Raw genomic sequence first — 23,119 nt, 5'->3', positions numbered from 1 at the left:
ATAAACAGATTTGTTTTTAATATATTATGGCTAATAAAAATGACAGCCAGCCATGTTTGTCTGGTGCAACCACTAAAGCTCTGTGAGATTAAAACACCGGTTTTGTTAACTTCCAAGTGGACCTGGTAGAATCAAAATGTACTTATCTTCACTCTTTTTCTGCCCTCCCCTCCAATTCTCACTCAGATCCTTGTTATAGAATGGAAACTTTTTCTGAATAATTTCTATCCAACTTGGTACTTAGAAAGAGCAAACCTCAAACTCTGTGTACCATTAATGCAAGCACCAAGTAGCTACACACTGATAATGAGGTTTATATAAGCACCTGTTGAAGATTTAGTAGGGTATTGCCAATATTCAACAGTTTATTACTTATGGAAACAACAACTTAGTGTGATCAAACTTAAAATGACTATTTCATATGATCAGCTAAATATTTGATAAGAAAAACACACAATCCAAAACAAAGTTTTAAAGTAGCTTATTGTCAGACAGATTTGGCTTTATTGGGTTGGAAAATGTACTCCAAAATACTTATAGAGAACAAAAGTCTGCTAAAAACACCGTGAGGCCATACATATGCTGGTTCTCTCCTTGGTTAGTGGTGTTAAGGATGGTAATTATTGTAATTCTTAGAACAATAAGTATAAGCTTTGGTTTTCGAGAGGTATCTATCTCTTATGGTTCAAAGAGAAACAATGAGAGACTGAAGGCATAGCTGGAAGGAAGCATTGAAGATAACATGGCTATTAATAGGAAAGAGGAGACCACCACATAGCTGGTTAAGGAGAGCTAGAGCAGTCTGTGACGTCCTCATGTCCTGTCCACAGAAGCACTGTGCTTAGCACATATGTCATACGCAGCGAACAACATTTTGTCATTTTGTTTCAATAATTGTACAGAGAAATGCCTTCACTTACTTTTATAAAAGTCGGTCTCCACAAGATGAGCGATACATTCACTTGGCTCATGTCTGAAGGAATGAGATTACATGTGATGGTGGCAAATGTACATGTGCTGCAGTCCTGTTGAAATGTCCACAGGTGCACATCAGTATTCTTGCTATTTTATACAAAGTACTATGTTACAACAATTCAAATAGTTATTTCTAGGCTGACCCTGAATTTATTCATTTGGAAAGCATATTAGAAAAATAGCACTTGGGGCTGGCGCCGCGGCTCAATAGGCTAATCCTCAACCTGTGGTGCCAGCACACCGGGTTCTAGTCCCGGTCGGGGCGTAGGATTCTGTCCCGGTTGCCCCTCTTCCAGGCCAGCTCTCTGCTGTGGCCCGGCAGTGCAGTGGAGGATGGCCCAACTGCTTGGGCCCTGCACCTGCATGGGAGACCAGGAGAAGCACCTGGCTCCTGGCTTCGGATCAATGCGGTGCACCAGCCGCAGCACGCTGGCCACAGCGGCCATTGGAGGGTGAATCAATGGTAAAGGAAGACTTTCTCTCTGTCTCTCTCTCTCTCTCACTGTCCACTCTGCCTGTCAAAAAAAAAAAAAAAAAAAAAAAAAAAAAAAGAAAGAAAGAAAGAAAAAAATAACACTTGGGGGCCAATGTTGTGTGCTTGCCATGGCAGCATCCTGTATTGGTGCCTGTTAGAGTCCCCGGGCTGCTCCATTTCCATTTCAGCTCCCTACTAATGGCTTGCGAAAAGCAGTGGAAGGTGGCCCAAGTGTTTGGTCCTCCACTACCCACGTGGGAGACCTGGAGAAACTACTGGCTCCAGCCATCTGGAGGCATCCAGCACTAGCTGTTGCTGCCATCTGGGGAGTGAACCATCAGGTGGAAGATCCCTCTCTTTCTCTGTCTCTTCCTGTATCTGTGTAACTCTCACTTTCAAATAACTAAATAAACATTAAAAAAAGAAAGCACTTAATTTACCAGAATTGTGCCTTGTTTGAGATCATCAGATTTTGATTTAATCGTCTTTCCAGAGATGATTCCAAGAGGATCCTCAAGACTATGGGGTCTGCAGTGTGCGTTCTAGGAAACGAAAACATTTCTTTTATCACATAGTGCCAAATTTCAGAGGGAAATTTCCTAGTTATGTAGTAATTTGAAGAATCTGTGAATAACAGCCACTGACACACATTAAAGATCTATCGTGGTTAAGTAGACAGGATGGAAAAGGCTGTTATGAACTGGCTATATACACTGACCCACAGGTAATTACTGTTGTGCACTTCCAAATTGTAACAAACTCGGTGAGGTTGTTATGGAAAGGAAAGGATGCTGGTAAAATTTACTATTACACAAACAACACACTCTTTAGCTTATTATTTAAACCAGAAATTAGCTTGTGAATTCCTGTAACACAGACAGCAAGAAAAATTTAAGATTACCGAGAATAGAAAGAGGGTTAGCACTGTTCTTCAGTAAAAGCTCATGAGATGGCTTATGAAATAGCATTCGAAAGAAACTTTCATCTGAATTTATGTATTCATGCAATAATGTTTTTGAGTTCTTATATATGAAAGAAAAGACTCTTAGTTTTCGTGAGAGGAAGACATAGATAGGCAGCTCTATAAGATAGCTGATTCTTGGGCTGTTTTTCTAGGCTTACATTCAATAAACCATTTGCTTCCTCAAGTCTTTTGATAAAAAGGTGATATGGATAAAGGTTCTCTTTCCAACTTCTCAAAAACCTGCCTTTTGGACTTTTTGTTTGATTTTTCTCTTGCTCTCAGCAAATCATTTTAACACTTTAATTTTTAAAAATGTGTGAAAAGAAGACAAATTATCAAATATTGAAAGCGTGCATGCATTAATTCAATATTTTTTGTGATTTTTCTATGTTTTAGACATTAAGCTATAAAAATTAACTATTACAAAGTCTCATTCCATGCTTCAAGTAAAAAGGGAACATGATATTGCTGTTGTTGGGGATAAGTAAGTTAAGAATATTGGTCTATTTTATGTGTGGCTGTGTATGCTCAGGGATGATTAAGAAGGCTCTTTACAGTTGTTTGACCACCTAAAAGAAATTAAAAGTACAATAAACTTTTAAGGCATAAACCCATATTTAATGATCTAAAATGCATTCTACTGGATTAAGTAGTGTCCCCCAAAAGAAGTGTCCAAATTCTAACTCCCAGAATCTGTGAATTGGACTTTATTTGGAAACAGGTTCTTTGCAGATGTAATTAAATTTAAGGATCTTCAATGAAATCAATCCAATAAGTGAGTGTGCAGAAACACAGGGAGACATAAAATGAGAGCATCAGAAACAGAAGAGACTATGAGAAGACAGAGGTGAAAGTTGGAGCTAGGCTGCCGCAAGTGAGAAGGAACCAAGGATTGCCAGCAACTACCAGAAACCAGGAAAGAGGCATGCAACAGGATGTCCCTCAGAGGTACCAGAGGGGACCAACACCACTGACACTTTGACTCTGGACTTCTGGCCTCCAGAATTTGTGGTAATTTGGCTAGAGCATCCCTAAGGAACTAAAGCATCTGCAAAATACTAGAGGAAGTTATTATTTAAGTTTTCTAAAAGACCATGTTACTTTGGTAAAACTCTCACAAGTGCATGCAGAATAAAAGGCTTACACATGAAGTGAGAAAGATAACGTAATGGCATGATTCCAAGGCACACGTGACTTACATCTGAAGAGGACCATCCCGTTGGGTACAGTACAATATGACCATCCGATGTCAGGTTGGGGAATGAAATTGACAGCTTAAGTTCTGGCATTGGAAAATGTCCACTTTTTCGAATCTATGGGAAAAAATACAAATGTGATCCTTTTTTCCTCCTTCAACAACATCCTTTCCATCTTACACTGACTTAAGTTCTTAACTGATAGATTAAGTTGGCTAAAATTTTAAAGCTCCAAATGCATGCAGTTTATGGTACAATTCAGAGAACTGGCATGATTAAGCTAGCAACAAAATATGGATATTTAATGGTTGGTGGTCATATGCATCAGTTATAATCATATTGCTCTTTCACCACTCCCAAAATAAGACTGGGATTAACAACAGGATCAGAACTGAAAAGTCTTCTTTGTTATTGTGCTTTTGCCATGCCAGTCTTTCTTTCTAACATACTGGTCTTCTTGGAATTAGAAAGGAGGGTGACCATTTACCTGGTTACATGGAACAGTTCAGCTTATTTCTAGTTGCTGTAACCCATTTTCTCATCATTGCCCAAGGCCATGAATCATCTCTGACCCTGGTTAGATGGCATCTACCACCATAGCACAGTCAAGCCAGACGCCCATCAGTCCCCTTCACAATTCTGTCCCCACTTAATGCTATTGTGGCATTGGCTGTTGGTAATATGGTGTGATGGGAGTCAGATTTACTTTCATCTCAGGAAATCATCGGATGAAATTACTTTCATCTCAGGCCTTCTCTGTGGCCTCCTCAGGAAAAATCTTTTGTCAAGTAGGAGCCCTTTTATCTACATAGACGGATACCAAGACATCTATTGACCCATCCTACAGAGCCTTCCACACTGAGAGCTACTCAGATCTGGAACAACTCCCTGTGGCTGATAATGATTACATAATTCTTTAATCTTGGAATCCTGGAGATTCCTGACCAGCTGTGCTAGCCTCTTAAATGTGCTCTGTGACCCTTATCTTCTTATGATAATATGCCCTGTGCTTGCCTGATGTGGCCTCCCATCTGTTTCCTGATATTTAATGAGAAATCATGCATTCTATAATCATTTTTTTCTGATTAAAAAAGACCCCTGTAGAAACAATGGAAAATACTGTAGATAAATAGAAAATAAACATTTCCTACAACTCAATTCCCTTGGTAACATTAGTGTATAAATTCTTTGTCTTTATTGTTTGCATAGGGGCTGGTGCTGTGGCATAGTGAGTTGAGCCTCTGCTTGTGGAGCTGGCATCTTATGTGGGCACTGGTTCAAGTCCTGGCAGCTCCACTTATGATCCAGTTCCCTGTTGATGACCTGGGAAGGCAGTGGAGGGTGGCCAAAGTTCTTGGGCCCCTGTATCTGCATGGGGGACCTGGAGGAGGCGCCTGGTTTCTGATGGATCCAGCTCCAGCCGTTGCAGCCATTTGTTGATTGAACTAGCAGGTGGAAGACCTCTTTCTCTCTGTCTCTCCCTCTCCCTCTAACTCTGCCTTTCAAATAAATAAAATAATTCTTTTAAAAAATAGATAACCACAATATCAATATTTATTGTTGACTGTGCCATGCTTTATGCTATTCCTATTTGAATGAATGCCTTTAGCCTTCTTAACAACGATAGGAGGGAGATTTTTATTATCTCTATTTTCATCTATGAGGCAACAAAGTTTGAACCAGAATGAAAACTGTCATGGTCACAGGCATGGTAAATAGCAGAATTAGGGTTTCCTACTCTGAAAATATGTCCTCCAATATTATAATAAACTGTCCAGTGAACAGATTATATTCTCTTCAATGAAAATTTGTTATTGCATATTGTTAAACTTTTAGATTGTTCTACAATATTTTTAAAAGATTTTTTATTATTATTTATTTGAAAGTCAGAATTACAGAGAGGGTGAGACAGAGAGAGATCTTTTATCTCCTGGTTTACTACCCAGATGGCCACAGTGGCCAGGGCTGAGCCAAGAGCTTCATGTGGGTCTTCCACATGGGGGCCGGGGGCCCAAACAGTTGGGCCATCTTCCACTGCTTTTCCCAGGCCATTAGCAGGGAGCTAGAACAGAAGTGGACCAGCCAAACATGAACCAGTGCCCATATGGCATGCCAGCCTCGCATGTGATGACTTTACCAGCTATGCCACAATACTAGATTGAAGATACTAATTTTCAAACTCTTTTTTTTTTTTTTATTTGACAGGTAGAATCATAGACAGTGAGAGAGAGAGACAGAGAGAAAGGTCTACCTTCTGTTGGTTCACTTCCCAAATGGCTGCTATGGCCGGCGCTGCGCCGATCCGAAGCCAGGAGCCAGGAGCCTCCTCCTGGTCTCCCATGTGGGTGCAGGGCCCAAGTACTTGGGCCATCCTCCACTGCCCTCCTGGGCCACAGCAGAGAACTGGACTGGAAGAGGAGCAACTGGGACAGAACCCGGCGCCCATATGGGATGCCAGCACCACAGGCGGAGGATTAACCAAGTGAGCCACGGCGCTGGTCCCTCAAACTCTTATAAGTAACATTGTTCAGAACATCCCTGAAATTTTTGTTGTATCAACAATAATTTTTAGAGCAAGTTCCCAGCAGTAATGTTACTGAGGTGTCATCTAAAAAAATTCTTTTTAAAAAATTCCATTACTACATTTCTAGAACTTATCTCCATAAAATAATCAGAGATGCGCATCCTCAGGGATATGCTTAACAAGGTTATTTATAGCAACATTGTCTATGATAGGTAAGGATTATCTCTTTCAATTAGAGTATATGAAGATCAACAATACTCAGAGTATATTTTCTTTCACTCTTCCTTTTCCTTTTCCTCTTTTCCCCTCCCTCCCTCCCTCCCTCCACATCCTTCCTTCCTTCCTTGCTTCCCTTCCTCTCTCCTTCTCTGCCTGCCTCCCTCTCTCTTTCTTTCTTGTTGTTTGCTGAATTTTCTTACTGAGGCTGAATTCCAAGACATTTCCCGGAATCTAGTATGATTACTGGCATTCATGTTATGTTCCAACAACACAAATAAAGACAATGAAACTCATCTTGAGAATAGACATTTACTTCCACTTTGGAACATAACTTCCTGTCTCATTGTTGGTATTTCTTAAAGAGAATGAGGATACCTTTATAAGCATGTGGTGTTATTTCATACTTCTGAATATACTTTTAACCTATCATCTGAATTTAATTATCTTTCTATCTTGAAAAGCATTAATTTAAGTATGCATCTGTAAGTAGACATTATGTAAAGTGAAACTCCATGATTGTTTGCTCTAATGATTGGGAAAAGTTTGTTATGAAGGATTCAAAGAAAAAAATAAATGTCATAATGGAAATCATCACTTCAGAAGGCGGTAGTACCCACAACTTACAGTAAACTGCATATGAATGTAGCAATGAGCAGAATGAGGCTCATATATATTTGTTGAGTAAAGGAAAATATGGTCAATTTTGAACTAGTGCATTTCTGAAACAGTCATAATTGCTAAAAAGGTGCCAGTAATGTAAATAAACCTACACGTTGATGGGCAGTATCTGGTTCCTCTGATTTCCAGCTTGTGATGGCCTGTCTTGTGACTTCTCAGCCACCCACAGCTGCATGCACCTGCCTCCCTAAGAACTCTTGTCTCATGTATCTGTATCTATTAGTTCTTCCTAGAGAACTCCAACACATCATTCTAATGAACTGTATCTTAATATGAAGAATTAGAGACATCTTTAAATTGATTCAAAGTATGATTAATTATTAAAATTATTTTAAAATTGTGACATTATCAAGAAAGTAAGCTGGAATATAGAGATTAAATATTAAAACAAGTTTTTAAGTATCTGGTAGTACTTCAACTTATAAACCTACAAATGACACTTTTAGAATAGTAATTTAGAGGTAATTTCTTACCAAGTAGAAGACATTAATTTCATCTCCAATGTCCTCAGTGGAATTAATAACTTCAGGGACTGTCTCATTGGCCGCAATTGAAATATGGTATTCACTTGCAGAGCTTAAATGAATTAATAGGAAGAAGAAAGATAAAATATGAAAAAGTTTAACTTCTACTGGGTATCATCCTTTGCCTTTCTCCATACCTTGTAGCACCCCAAGATACTTACAGATGGGAAAATTTTAACCCTGACATCTATAGTCAAATCTTTTAGGAGGGTGAGAATGATTACATAATTTAGTTCATTGATTATATTTGACCCCAAAATACTAAAATAGGTATAGTTTTTTAATAAAAATTTTGTTAGCAAGTCAAAGATTTCTATAAATTCACTAATATCATATATATCTATTGAATAATAAACTAAAATTGGTATTTTTAGTATGCTAAAATTCAAATAGCTTGAAAAATTTTTTAACTTTACATAATTTAAAATCTTATATTTATTGCTAACTTAAAAATTTTTAATAATCTTTTAAAGATTCATTTATTTATTTGAAAGGCAGAGTTAGGGAGAGAGAGACAGAGATATCTCCCATCTTCTGGTTCACTCCAATGGCCACAATGGCCTCAGCTGGGCCAGGCCAAAGCCAGGAGCCAGGAGCTTGTCCTAGGTCTCCTACCTAGGTCCAGGGGCTCAAGGGCCTGGGCCATCTTCTGCTACTTTCCCAGGCCATGAGTATGGAGCTAGATCTGAAATGGAGCAGCTAGAACTCAAACTGGGGCCCATATGGAATTCCAGCATTACAAGCAGTGGTTTAACCTTTGTGCCACAGTGTCAGCCTCGAAACTAAAAATTTAATGTTTTCCCTGCAACTTCTTCATATTCTTTGGGTAAAACTGGCAGACTGAAATTATATATATATATATATATATATATATATATATATTTTAATTTTTTGACAGGCAGAGTGGACAGTGAGAGAGAGACAGAGAGAAAGGTCTTCCTTTTTGCCGTTGGTTCACCCTCCAATGGCGCCGCGGTAGCGCGCTGTGGCCGGCGCACTGCGCTGATCTGATGGCAGGAGCCAGGTGCTTCTCCTGGTCTCCCATGGGGTGCAGGGCCCAAGCACTTGGGCCATCCTCCACTGCACACCCTGGCCACAGCAGAGAGCTGGCCTGGAAGAGGGGCAACCGGGACAGGATCGGTGCCCCGACCGGGACTAGAACCCGGTGTGCCGGCGCCGCAAGGCGGAGGATTAGCCTAGTGAGCCGCGGCGCCGGCCAGAAATAATATATTTATTTATTTATTTATTTATTTTTTATTTATTTATTTTTTTATTTTTGACAGGCAGAGTGGATAGTGAGAGAGAGAGACAGAGAGAAAGGTCTTCCTTTTGCCGTTGGTTCATCCTCCAATGACCGCTGCGGTAGCGCGCTGCGGCCAGCGCACCGTGCTGTTCCGATGGCAGGAGCCAGGTGCTTCTCCTGGTCTCCCATGGGGTGCAGGGCCCAAGGACTTGGGCCATCGTCCACTGCACACCCTGGCCACAGCAGAGAGCTGGCCTGGAAGAGGGGCAACCAGGACAGGATCGGTGCCCCGACCGGGACTAGAACCCGGTGTGCCGGCGCCGCAAGGCGGAGGATTAGCCTAGTGAGCCGCGGCGCCGGCTGAAATAATATATTTTTAAACAGCACTCCAGTCAAAAGAAGACAAATAAAAAATACTTGTAAGAAACTTTCTTTTCCAAAATTAGATTTTAATGGAAAGTTTTTAGGAGAATGCAGTGTGTCAACAGAAGTGGAAACAACAAAATAGAAACCAGCACCAGAATCAAAACGCTTGGAAACACAAGCCAGGCACACATGTAAAACCCTCTTTTTTCTGGTGCATTATCAGTAAAGCTCCAATGAAAATAAATGAATAATAAATCATAAAACTTTGGATTCGACTGAACTTGCTGTAAATTCTTCTATTTTTGTATATATTCCACATATTTATTTAGCCAAAGCTTGGAGTTTTGCTTAAGCAAGGGGATTTACAGATGAAAATTTTGCTAACATGATTGGTGTTTAGATAGATAAGAAGTTCTTGTTTATGGATGGTTTATAATAGTGGAAGAAATAAACAGCTCTCGTCCATGAGAAATGCTGATTAGATTTTCACAGGATGCAATTCATCGTGAAAAAAATATGCTGGTGACTACTAAGAAAACTTTGTCTTTTGTGTTTAGGATTGTACTTCATATTTTGGGTTAATAGAATACTTAACTTTCTGCTTCAGTAGTTCTGGAGTGGGGGTGGAGAACTTTCTAAACAAGTTCCTTGGTCATGCCGATGATCTTGGCCAACGACCAAAGTTTGAGACCCTCTGAGTTAACAGAAAGGTATCAGCAAAATTGTGGTTCCCTCCTACCTGTAAAACTGCAGTCCAACTTCATATTTTACTGGGATAGAAATATTTACTTCATTATCAAAAAGGGCTTCAGGAGGTTCTTCACTGTCACTGGAAGATACACAGAGAAGTCATTAAACTGCTGATCATGGACAGCCATCTGTAAGCATGTTCAAGAGAAGCTTGTCAACAAAATAAAAGCACAATCCAGTGGAATTCTTGATAATTTTAAAATCAGGATGAGGAAGAGGTCAGGGACTGATAATGTGAAAAGTTCCCAAGCTAATTCTGATACGCAGCCAGAGTTGAAACCAACACTAATCTAGCCTAATATTTCTCAAAATTCTATGATGATAACGTTAAGAATCCCTGGGCTTAATAGTGAAAATACACAGACTTCTCAGCTCTCCTAGAAATGGTGGATTTAGTAGTTTCAAGTTGTGGCTCAGGAATTAAAAAAATACTACTCATCCTTGGCGATGCTTATTTATTTACCACAGACAAGGAACTTGCAAGGAGACACACGTGAAGGTGAATCTAAAATCTTCTGTTTGCGCCTTTAATGTTCTTTTCATGCCAAGTACTCGATACTAATATTATTTGTTCAGTATGTCTTTATTTCCTAGATTTTGGTTATCATTTTAATTATATTTTATGTAAAGACACATATGCATATACAGATACACATATCTCACATTTCACAGCACTAACAAACATGAACAAGTGATATAATTTATGATCACTAGCTCTGGGTCCAGAGAATGAGATTGTTTCTGGACACTGGTTCTATGTGTGAATTACTTAAGCTCTTTATGCTTTGTGTATCTATAAAATGTGAGATATTAGCACTCAATGATGAATAAATGATGAATAAATGTATAATCAGCATAAACTACTTAAGAAGGTCCTGGGGCATAGGAAATACTCATTATCAAGTGTAAGTCCCCCTACCAACTGACCTAGCAGCTAGCACATTGTCTCACAGACTGGGGAATGAGTACCTTCTAATGGTTCTGCTTATTCCCCAGTACATGAAGTGGCTTGGGATGAGCAACAGGCAGCACAGGCATCCTGCTGCAGTGGGCTCTGGGCATTTGTGTAACTGAGCTCCTGGTACAGATGGTTCCCTTTTCTCTCATCTATTCCACACTGCAGCCAAATTCATCTTCCTAACAAGCAGCTCTTTATGAATGACTTCAGCCCTTAGAAGACTCTTCATAGCTTGTTCACTTAAGGAAGAAAACACCCTTTGCTAACATTTGGTACCTGGCATAGTACAGTAGGATGCACACTTCTTGCTTACTTCCCATTATGACTTTATGTATTCTCTATATTTTAGCTGAAATGGATTAATCAATATTCCTCAAAAATACACCAACTGGTCTTTCTTTGAGTTTTTCCTTAAGCTATGAATTTCACCTAAAGTGGCCCAGCTAATTCAATTCAGCAATCTCTGTGAAATACTATCTATCCTTTAAGGTCTTTCTCAATTACAACTTCCTTGATAAAGGTTTTTTCCGTTCTGATTGCCCAGGAGATACAATTTCACCCTCCAGTATGTCCCTGACACAATGTTTATTTTCCAATAACGAGTATCCTTACTTTACGGTGTCACATTAACTTCATACTAATCTCAACCCCTTACTGTGATATTCACCCCCTCAGGTGGTTTATTTCCTATAGTGACTAATTCAATATCTTGTTTATAGTGGATGTCAATGAAATATTTGTTGTGTTGAATTGGATTGAACATATGGAATTAATTCATACATAATTCATCTTTGTCAATTATTCATTTACTCTACATCTACACAGTGACTGTTATATGACATGCACTAATATAGTTACTGAGGAGTAAAGCAACAAGAGGCAGAACTTGGTCTCAATGGAGATGGTCCAGTAGATAATTACACTTAGAAGAACTTTAAGCTACTATTGCAGTTTCCTTATCAGTTGTTGCTGTTTTTAGTCCATGTGTTCTATGATACCTGTTAGAAGCTTTGACTGATTTGGATAAAATTTATTAAGGGTATCACAATGGACTATCAAATGGCATCATAAAGCTTTAAGTCCATCTACTGATTGAGTTAATTTTAATGGGTAGCCTGTAAAAGTTTTTAAAGTTGTAGAGTCTGTAAAATTTTAAATGAATTTAAATGAAGTGTGGCAGCTGAAGTGATGGGTAATCATATCATGTTCTACAGATCTATTGGCTTATTCCAGTCAGGTGAATTATTTCTATCAACTAAAAATTTCTTTATTTTGCTAATTACTCTTAAGAGTGTTTTTGTGAAGCAAAGAGCTTCTTTGTCTTCTACTGCTCTCTTATAAGCTGTAAGAAGCTTCCAGTGAGTCTACAAAGAAAAAATACTTTAAATACACAGGAGATGACATACACTCATACACATATATACACCAACCTTGTTGTACTTAAATGAATGACCACGTTTTCCATGAGATGAGATGTGTTAAACTGAAATAATATTTTAAAAGTTACCTATGAAATAAAAATATATCATTAGTAACTGGTTCAAAAAATGTTTACTTTGATTAAAACATTCAATTTACATTATAAAGTCATTTAAGAAATATTACCTTACAAAATAAAACCTCACATCTCAAAAGTAGATAAAGATATGCTGCACTTTCAAATATGGATATGTAATAAGCTTCACATATTACTGTAGTCTGAAAGCTTGTTCCTTTCAAAATGCATAGGTTGAAATATAATCACTAGTGTGATGCCGTCAGGAGGCAGGGCTTCACGACAGGTGATGTGTCGCAAGAGCAGAACCCTCAGACACAGGATTAGTGCTCTTATCAAGGAGCCCTCAAAAGTGACCTTCCCAGTGAGCAGTGAGAACACACGTTCTAAGAACCAAGAAGTGTGCCTTCACCTTGATCTTGGAATTCCCAGTCTGCAGAACTGTGAGAAATGAATTTCTTGTGTAAATGCCACTCAGTTTATGTTATTTTTCTCTAGCAGTTCAAATGGATTGACACATATTAGTTTTGAATTTAAGTACTTTATCCATATTACAGTAATAAAAATCACTTATATTAATTGTAAACTATATGGCTGGCGCCGTGGCTTAACAGGCTAATCCTCCGCCTTGCGGCGCCAGCACACCGGGTTCTAGTCCCGGTTGGGGCGCCGGATTCTATCCCGGTTGCCCCTTTTCCAGGCCAGCTCTCTGCTATGGCCCGGGAAGGCAGTGGAGGATGGCCCAAGTGCTTGGGCCCTGCACCTGCATGGGAGACCAGGAGAAGCACCTGGCTCCTGGCTTCGGAACAGCGAGATGCGCCGGCCACAGCGGCCATTGGAGGGTGAACCAACGGCAAAAAGGAAGACCTTTCTCTCTGTTTCTCTCTCTCACTATCCACTCTGCCTGTCAAAAAAAAAAAAATTGTAAACTATAACCATGAAGGTGCAGCTTATTTTTTAAAAGAGTCGACCAGGTCATAAACAATATGATTATGAAATGGTCACAGTTAAAGCATCTTTAATATGGAAATTTCAAAAGCCAACAGCTATTTACACATATCTATTATAAAATGGAAGAAAACATATTTGGTTCCATTAATTCAATGTTGTAAAGAGACTTTAGGATCTTTAAGAAATAATAACAAAAATAAAGTAAAACGAAAGCCTCAGTAATCTAGGATAAAGTAAATTATAATGAAAAATGGAGAGTTTTACCTGTAAAGGTTTGCATATTTAAAATAATACTTAAAAACTGGAAAATGTTTTCATTACATTGATGCTCTGCTGCAAACAACTGACTTTTGAGCAACTGTGCCCGAACACCAGGATTTCATGATGTATGACTCTTCATAAACACCAACAGGTAGACCAGTTGCTAACTTACTTTCTTAAAGAAATATGTTATCTATAGTGTTCTAGTTGAAGTGGCCTCAGGGAGGGGATGGTGTGAAGTATTATCACATTCTTCAAACCATATATATGAAATACATGAACTTTGTTCCCTTTACATAAATGTTTTGAATTAAAAAATTGCATTTCCTATTCTCAAAACTAATCTTGTTTTGTGCTGAGGTATCTTGGAATTTGGGCAAGCAAAACAGATAATCCAAAATGCTCAAGTAATAGAAACTACCTACAGTTTAATCTTTGTCATTAAGTGCTAAATAGGAGAAAGCTGGATATTTGGAGTCTTTTTAAAATTTTTTTTTATTTGACAGGTAGAGTTATAGACAATGAGAGAGACAGAGAGAAAGGTCTTCCTTCTATTAGTTCACTCCCCTAATGGCCACTACGGCCAGCACTGCGTCAATCCAAAGCCAGGAGCCGGGTGCTTCCTCCTAGTCTCCCATGCAGGTTCAGGGACCCAAGCACTCGGGCCATCCTCCACTGCCCTCCCAGGCCACAGCAGAGAGCTGGACTGGAAGAGGAGCAACCGGGACTAGAACCCAGGGTGCCGGCGCCACAGGTAGAGGATTAGCCAAGTGAGCCGTGGCATCGGCCATAGATTTTTTTAAAATCAATTTTAATTTTAGGTAACTTTTACAGAAGGGATGACCAGAATTTAAGGGCCAATGATTTCCATGATTGTATCATACATCCTATGTGTGTTTTCTATTGTATTTTCCCACATATATTTTGATTTATAGTATGAAGAAGAAAAAAAGTTATAAGAATATACAGTTTCTGCAGTTTTCTTCTTCTTTTTAAAGAGTAATCACAGTTCCAGGAGAAATTTTGTAGGGTGGCCTTGAAGTACAACAGACAAAGGGTCAACAGCCTGAGCCACTTGGTGGACTTCTTCCTTTCTGACTTTTCTTGACCTCCCAGGCTACCCTGGGGCTTGCAGGTATTTCCATATTTAATGGATTACACTAGGGTGAGATATTAGGAGCAGAGAAGGGGGACTGAAGAAGCTTTCCTGAACTGCTTTAACTACAAATCTAGATCTTGAAACCAAAGAATATTCCAGGCATAAAACCCATGTCAAAATTACTTGCAAATTTGGTTCCCATCTCCCTACAGATAATCTAAGGGAAACTTTGATGTATGATTTTACCCTAAGCAGCAAGGAATTGCTGAAGGGAAGAATAATGGTTAAGAAATTATTAAGATTGCAATTAATGTTTCCAATGATCGTATTATAGAACTGAGAAGAACTGTATTGTCAATATTCTTTTTTTTATTTTTTAAAGATTTATTTATTTATTTGAAAGTCAGAGTTACACAGAGAGAGAAGGAGAGGCAGAGAGAGAGAGAGAGAGGTCTTCCATCCACTGGTTCACTCTCCAATTGGCCACAATGGCCACAGCTATGCCGATTCGGAGCCAGGAGCCAAGAGTTTCATCCAGGTCTCCCACATGGATGCAGGGATCCAAGGGTTTGGGCCATCTTCTACTGCTTTCCCAGGCCATAGCAGAGAGCTGGATCAGAAGTGGAGCATCCAGGACTCGAACCAGCACCCATATGGGATGCTGACACTGCAGGCAGTGGCTTTACCACAGCACTGGCCCCTAGTTATTTTCATAGGGTAAAAACAGACATACAGGAGGGCCAGTGTTGTGGGTGCGGGTGTTAAACTGCTGCCTTTGACACAGGCAGCCCATATGGGAGGGCTGTCTTGCATCCCAGCTGCTCTGCTTCCTATCCAACTCCCTGCTGACGTGCTAGGGACAGCAGCAGCAGCAGATGGCCCAAGTGCTAGGGCCCCTGCTACCCATACAGGAGACCAGGGTGGAATTCCAGGCTCCTGGTTTACACCTGGCCCAGCTCCAGTTTTTGTGGCCATTTGGGGAGTAAACCATCAGATGGAAATTCTGTCTCTCCCCCTCTCTAAATCTGCCTTTCAAATAAATAAAACAAATCTTAAAATAAAATCATAACAAATATATGGGAAATGTACTGAGTTTAAAAGTAATTACTAGGGCCAGCACTAGTGGGAATTTACTGCTCACAGTTCTGGAGATTGGGAATTCCAAGATCAATACACCAGCAGATTCAGAGCCTAGGGAGGGTCTGTTGCTGATACCATGTGCCTGCTCCATGTCCTCAAATGGTAAAAAGGGTAAACGAGTTCTCTTGGGCCTCTTTTTATAAGGACACCACTTCCAAATGCCCTGTCTCTTAATATTAGCCTTCCTAAGTGCCTGGCCTTTTCATATTATCAGATTGAGGATTAAATTCCAGCATATGAATTTTGGGGGACACAGATATTCAGACCATAGCGATTCTAAGCTATAAAAATTGTGAGCTAAACCATCTTCATCTACATCATTCTAAATTACCATCAGAAGGATTTAAATATGTGGTTTTGCACATACTATTCTTCATGTTACATCTTATGTAAACTACTTACCATTTCTCCTCTTCTCAGGAAAGGATATCCGACTTTACATGTGACATTACGATTGGATTCACAACTGTCTTTTTGGATCCCCTGGGAAACAAAAGTAAACAGAATTATAGCAGACAAGCAGGTGAAATACTTGAACTTGTTCTTTTTAGAATTTTCCCATGGCTAACAGCATGGGCTCCAGCCCGTGTCCACTAGGATTTAAATCCAGATTCTGTCACTGGTAGCTTATCCTTGTCAAGACTTCTCACCTCTCTGGGCCCGATTTTCTCTCAAGTGGAGTCAGTTAGTCCTACTCCAATTTCATCACACTTGAAAAGGCACTGAATATGAGATCTACCACTATTCTACCTACCAGTAAGAAGGAAAAACCATGCTGCCAGTTAAACAAGCTATCACTTGCAAAATGCAATTATAGGATTGCTAAAATGTGGAAAAGAGTTTAGTTTTTTAATCTCTGAAGTATAGTAATGCCTACTGACAAAAGAACTCATGAGAATTAAATAAGTGAAATCTTGAGAACAGTGGCTAGCACCTGATATGATTCACGGAGGGGTTCCTGTCATTATTACTGTTGCTATTGTTAATACAACACTGTTGGTTTTATAGCTCTGCCCCTGCCCCAGTTAGTAAGTCAGCTCAAGAGGATACAGGCAAGGATTCATAACATATTTTCATTTACAGAGATAGCTTCAGTGGCTATATATTTCAACATTAACTTGCTCATTTTTATTCACAATTAATATTCATAACTGAATACAAAATATGTTATAGTAATACATGATGTATCTTTAAGCTTATCTTAATCATCATGTCTCGAAGTGATCCTAACAACTGGAAAAAAATATCTGAAAATCTGAATTAATGGAAACTAGACAATAGAGTTTTAATGCTATAAATAATAAATGTATTGTCTCTTTTTCCTTTTTTAAGAAAATCATTTGAGAGAGAGAAAGAGGGAGAAACAGACAGAGTGAGAGAGAGCTCCCATCTGCTGCTTTATTCTCACAATTTCCGTAGTGACTCAGAAGCCGACAATTCAGTCCATGTCTTCCATGTGAATGGCACAGACCCAATCATTTGAGCTATTACTACTTCCTCCCATTGTCTGCATTGGCAGGAAGCTGGAGTCCAGAGTCAGAGGTTGGTACTGAACCCAGACTCTCTGATATATGATGCAGACATCTTAACTGCTAGGCCAAATGCCTGCTCTAAGTGTCTGGCTTTCTAACATGAATTTTAGACATTATTAATCAGATATAAATACATGCAGGATTTAAAGTCTAGAAGACTCATTTGGAAATCAGAATTAAAACCAAGAATCAAATTTGGAAACACTAATTACCCCGGATATAGCATTTTATACAGCTACATGTCATTGAAAAAGGAACAGAAAACACTTCCATTATGAGTTAATAAAACACAGTAGTTTGATATACATCTCTTGCCAAGGTCAGGATTTTCTGTAGAAGGGGGAAAGTGGTATCTGGCATATTCTGCATGTGAATTTTTCTTTGTTAAGTGTAGAAGTCTCTCTCTGCATCTCTGATAAACTGTCTTGGCTTTCACTGTTGTATTTTCCCCTTTGATTCAGTGGCAGTTTCAGTGGGCTAAGGACTTTGTGAAATAAATACTTTTGATACATCAGCAATCTCCTCAAACTGAGTCTAAGAAGAGACACATGTCTCCAAAGAAAGAAAACAAAAGGACTTGTAAGAAAGCTTGGTGCCTTCATCATTAGTGAGTACTAATTTTGAACACAGTGCTTTCTATGTGTCTAAAATCAATATCATAAAGGTAATTATCTCAGTCATATGAAAAATGAGTTCAATAACTGACTGTTACAAGAGTCAATAAGCGAAATGCTCTTAAGTTTACCTCAATTCCCGAAAAGATTAGGTTTGGAGAATAATTCACTATCGTTCTGGTGTTATACGCGCTGTCCTTTTTGTTTTTGACTGTGAGGCTGACATTGAGCTTGTCATTCTGAGATTTGACAATGAGCAGGCTCTTTTCTGTGGTGGTTACGTCCAGAGTGAGGTCCGAGATGCATCTTTCCTTGTTTCCACAGTCTTTGGCAAAGGGAATCTGAAATGGTCACAGCAAGGTCTTTTCTTAATTTTTTTTTCTTTCTTTCTTTTTTTTTTTTTTTGACAGGCAGAGTGGATAGTGAGAGAGAGAGAGGCAGAGAGAAAGGTCTTCCTTTTTGCCGTTGGTTCACCCTCCAATGGCCGCTGCGGCCAGTGCATCTCGCTGATCCGAAGCCAGGAGCCAGGTGCTTCTCCTGGTCTCCCATGCGGGTGCAGGGCCCAAAGACTTGGGCCATCCTCCACTGCCTTCCCGGGCCATAGCAGAGAGCTGGCCTGGAAGAGGGGCAACTGGGATAGAATCCGGCGCCTCGACCGGGACTAGAACCCGGGGTGCCGGCGCCACAAGGAGGAGGATTAGCCTGTTAAGCCACGGCGCCGGCCTTAATTTTTTTTTTTAATTTATTTGACAGGTAGTTATAGACAGTGAGAGAGAGAGACACAGAGAGAAAGGTCTTCCTTCTGTTGGTTCACTCCCCAGATGGCTGCTACGGGTGGTGCTGTGCCTATCCGAAGCCAGGAGCCAGGTACTTCCTCCTGGTCTCCCATGCGGATGCAGGGGCCCAAGCACCTGGGCCACCTTCCACTGCCCTCCCGGGCCACAGCAGAGAGGTGGACTGGAAGAGGAGCAACCAGGACTAGAACCTGGTGCCCATATGGGATGCCAACGCCACAGGCGGAGGATTAACCAAATGAACCATGGTGCTGGCCCCAACAAGGTCTTTTTCAAAATTTACTTAAGGTTATTGAAAATTACCTATCAATTTCCATAACACAGTGCCCAAATAAGTCCAGCAACTTTTACACAGAATCAATTGCATGCAGAAATATTAAGGAATTTTATACTTCTTCCTGTAAGTGATAGCGGAAAACAGCAAACTTTTACTTGTGGATATAATTTTTTTCTAGTTATTTTAAGGATGTACCATTTCCACGAATGTTTTTCAGTGACTTTGGTCTGCCAGAAAAGACCAATCTAGATCTACTCAACTCTAGGTGTGAGAGTTTTCTGTGAAAAACAATCAAATGTGTAGAAGTGTACACCATCTCAGCCAAAAGGGTGGAAAATGGCCAAGCCACACATTCCATGATTCCTCTTCTTCATACAGCCCCTCTGCATTGTCCAATCTATTACCAAACACTGTTCTACCACCCTACCCTCCTCTAAACAGCTCCCAAATCCTTTCCAAACTCTGTTTCCACCACTACCACCACCACCACCACCACTATCACCACCTCTAGTCCAGGCATCCTCATTCCCCCCCTGAACTAAGGCAACTTTGGTCTCCCAGCTGGTCTCCCACACCCAGTCTTATTTCCCTCCAATCATTTTCCATGTTACTGCTGAAATCCCACCAGAGACCCAAGTTAAAACCATTAACAGCACTGCTTTTTAAAAAGTTTAAAATATGTGCAGTGGCAACAATTCCTGATTGATCTGGCTGCTGTCTTCACCTTGAGCCTCATTTCACATCATCTTCTCCCTTGCTTTTTAGTTTAAGCCACCCTGGTGAGTATAGTTGTCTCCTTAATAACTCCGGACCCTGACACACACTATCCCCTTTGCTCTCCACTACTCTAAATAGAATAGAAAAATTAATCCATCCTTCAGGTCTCAACATAAATGTCATGGCTCCAGGGGGAGCCCCCTGACTCTCCAGCCCTAGGCAGGAGAGCTGTAGCATTCTGAAATTCTTCTGCATGGCACAAGCTTTTATTACCACTTAATACCTGCTTCCTAATTTAGATGGAAGCTCCAATGTCTGGTACACGGAAGGCAATGAATATACTTGGTAAGGAGAAAGGGAGCGTGTAAGACAGGCACACTGGGAAAACGGATTCTTTATCCCCAATGTTTCCTCCGCTGGTGTCACATCCAGGACACCTGCCTCCCCTGTCCCCTCATTCACTCTTAGGAGTGGGACAGTGGGGTCTAATTTTGGAAACAGGACCTGGGTAAACACAGCTCTGTCCCTTCCTGTCTCTTCTGTTCTTGGGTTGTCGTGTGCCCATGATGCGCACTTCCTTTACTTTGAGAGTTTTTATGAGGAGGCCTCCACAAAGGAGGCCAGAGGTGGGTCAGCAAAGCTGACAGACTATCTGTTTATCTGTGGTGGAAGTCCCAGGTTCAGTGTGAGGACACTCATCAGCCCTAAACCACACTACAAAGCACCATATTTACTAGAATAAAGAGAATAAAGGGGGACATTACGTACTATTCTTCCTGAATTTAGGTGAGGTAAAAATGAGCATCATTTTTTAGTTCTCTTGAACTCCAACAATAGTAAGTTAGAAGGGGTGGGAGAAGTCTAGGAGAATCTGTTCTCTTTTAGTAAATAGGATGGATTTAGGGTTCTATATTTATGCATTTCAATGTTTTTCTTAACATACTCACAAGTAGGCATTTTGAGTAAACAATAATCTGACTTACGTGTTCATGCACTGAGTTAGGTAGAGAATCATCAAGAACAGGCCCATTTTCTGGATCAGTAAGATTAAAATCCAAGGTTATTCTCACTGAGTCCTGGAAGTCGTGCTTGTCCTGGAAGTTGGAACATGAAATATATAATTGGTATCATATTCACTGACGTTCTGATCTTGTTGGAGCTTCCTTCTTCTGCCCTGTGGGTCAGGCTTGTGCAGCATCCTTGAGCGCCTAACCCGTCCTGTGACTTCACCTGGCTTCTGCTTTGCTGGAGGGGACTGCCGTTCTGTCTTGACAAGGGATCCTGCTGGAACGAGCTTCAGAGCATGGCCAGCGGACTCACCTACAGCTCTGGAGGAGCCTGCCAGGGCATGGGCTTCATAGTGGCTCACCATGGTAGGATACATGCCCAGACCTACTTGTTTATCAGTACTACTGCTCCTGAGACTTCGGGTAAGAATCAGCATGTTTTACTGCTAGGAAAGTCTCCCAATTTCAGAGGGGTGAAATTTCTTTACATGGGATTGCATTTCATTGATATAATATCTACCTAAAGCTGTAAGAATTTTATAATGTAAAATGATATGGGAATGATACGTATATGTCCACTATTATTAAAATCATCACCAATGACAATAATCCTCCATAGCGTCCAAAGTTAGGAGCTTCTCACACATTATTGTGAATTATTTCAACAGACCCCTCAGGGGAACAGCTGCTATGATCCTTGTTTTACGGATGAAAAACTGAGTCTTTAAGGGACTAACTAACTTCACCTATGTCAATCGCACGTGAGGAAGTTCTGATACAAATTTTACTCTGGCCAACTCTAGAACAAATATTAAAATGCTCTTCAATCCAAAAGGACTTTTTGGAAACTTTGAAACGAGTTCATCCCTGTCAACACCAGTCCCTAGACATAGCTTAGACACTGCATTTGTGGACAAACAGATTGCAATGATTTTTTTAGCAGGTTGGAGGAAATACCATGTCCGGTTTTAAGCCCACTCAAGTTTTTATCTGCAGTCTAGCTCCTAAATAAATGGTCAGTCCCAATGAGCTAAATTATAGAAAACACCAGTTTGACTTTTTCAGATCATAGATTGACTTTAGTGTTGACAGAATAAGCCGATTTATATGTATATATATATAAATATATAAATATATATAATCAGGAATACAGATATGAAAATCATTGCCTTCCCCTAATTACAATTTTCAAAAAATAGAATATGAGTGCATCAAGAATATGGAAATAAGTCAGGGGAAAATCACTGTCTCCTTTAAAGCTTCATGGTCATGTTCAAATCTCTAAGTCTTCATCTCAGTTACTAACATCACTGTTTCCTCATTACCTTTGTTATGGCTGTTTTTAAAATCAATATCAGGTATATTTTAAGAAAGTATTTAGGAATTTCATGCTCTCAGTTGAGAATACTCCCCACATACACAGTGCTCCAATGAAATACATTTAGAATGGTTCAGACTGGCTTACCAGTCATTCTTGAGGTTAAAACCTTGCTTTCCAAGCCTCCCTCATCCACTGAAATAGAAGCTAAAGTAGCACAAAGCCTACAGATGATAGAAAATACCATTTTTCATTCTTCAGTCTAATGTCAAAGAGCAAGAGATGCAGTTCAGTGGATCCCAGAAGCCACATGGCCCAACATTCTGCCCTTGGTAGAGTTAATCACCTGTCCTCTACATTTGACCAATGAGACCCACAGAAGTTAAATGATGTGTTCGAGTTGAAATAATAAATCAATGAATAACTAAAAAGAAATGAATAACTAAAAAGAAATGAATAATTAAACACAATCTCTTGTAAAGTAGAATATTGTGTTCTTTTCTATTCCTTAATGTATGGATATCTGATAACACACAAGGGGAGACAAGATAGTTTTAGGAAATGTATTTGAAAATGAGAAAATGAGACCTGTTATTTCTGATAAGAGCAAATAAACAAAGTTTACAATGTGCACTTTGAAGTAAAACAATATGAATTTGCTTGACTTGAAATAAGGCATCTATGCTATACTCTTGATCTGGAAAAGGGACTCTTATATATGATTTACTTGCCAACATGTAGAAGGAGTGCTTTGTGCATTCTGATTCTCGAACTGTTATGTTTCTTTGAATCTTTCTCTCTTGAGTTCCAGAGAAAAAACTTCGTGATATCTGTCTTAGTGAGTCTAGTGTGACACGGTACTGCATATCTGTAAACACATTTAAAAATAATTGACATAAATGCTTATGTGGGCTGATTTCTTCATAATGAACAACTCAGCAAATTAGCATTATAGAAAAAGCTACTGAGCAGTCAATCAACAAAAAGTTTCTATTATTCAGCACATCCACAATTCTGTAGCACAATGACATCAGTGGTCATG

General features: G+C 39.7%; 1 protein-coding gene across 1 annotated transcript in view; it reads right to left on the bottom strand.

Annotated features, from left to right (window-relative positions):
- Window positions 1-23,119, bottom strand: part of ITGA1 (integrin subunit alpha 1) — a 176,060-nt gene that overhangs the window by 16,924 nt on the left and 136,017 nt on the right. The window contains exons 17-26 of the mRNA XM_062211855.1: window positions 22,809-22,945; window positions 20,736-20,846; window positions 18,096-18,305; window positions 16,221-16,301; window positions 12,303-12,379; window positions 9,904-9,993; window positions 7,505-7,607; window positions 3,614-3,727; window positions 1,891-1,992; window positions 921-1,025 (exon numbers count right to left, since the gene is read on the bottom strand). Coding sequence (XP_062067839.1) covers window positions 921-1,025; window positions 1,891-1,992; window positions 3,614-3,727; window positions 7,505-7,607; window positions 9,904-9,993; window positions 12,303-12,379; window positions 16,221-16,301; window positions 18,096-18,305; window positions 20,736-20,846; window positions 22,809-22,945 — 1,130 coding nt within the window. The remainder of the gene's footprint in view (window positions 1-920; window positions 1,026-1,890; window positions 1,993-3,613; window positions 3,728-7,504; window positions 7,608-9,903; window positions 9,994-12,302; window positions 12,380-16,220; window positions 16,302-18,095; window positions 18,306-20,735; window positions 20,847-22,808; window positions 22,946-23,119) is intronic.

Source organism: Lepus europaeus, chromosome 15 (assembly GCF_033115175.1).
Source record: "Lepus europaeus isolate LE1 chromosome 15, mLepTim1.pri, whole genome shotgun sequence".
Classification (NCBI taxonomy): domain Eukaryota; kingdom Metazoa; phylum Chordata; class Mammalia; order Lagomorpha; family Leporidae; genus Lepus; species Lepus europaeus.
This window is presented reverse-complemented; position numbering and strand designations above follow the sequence as displayed.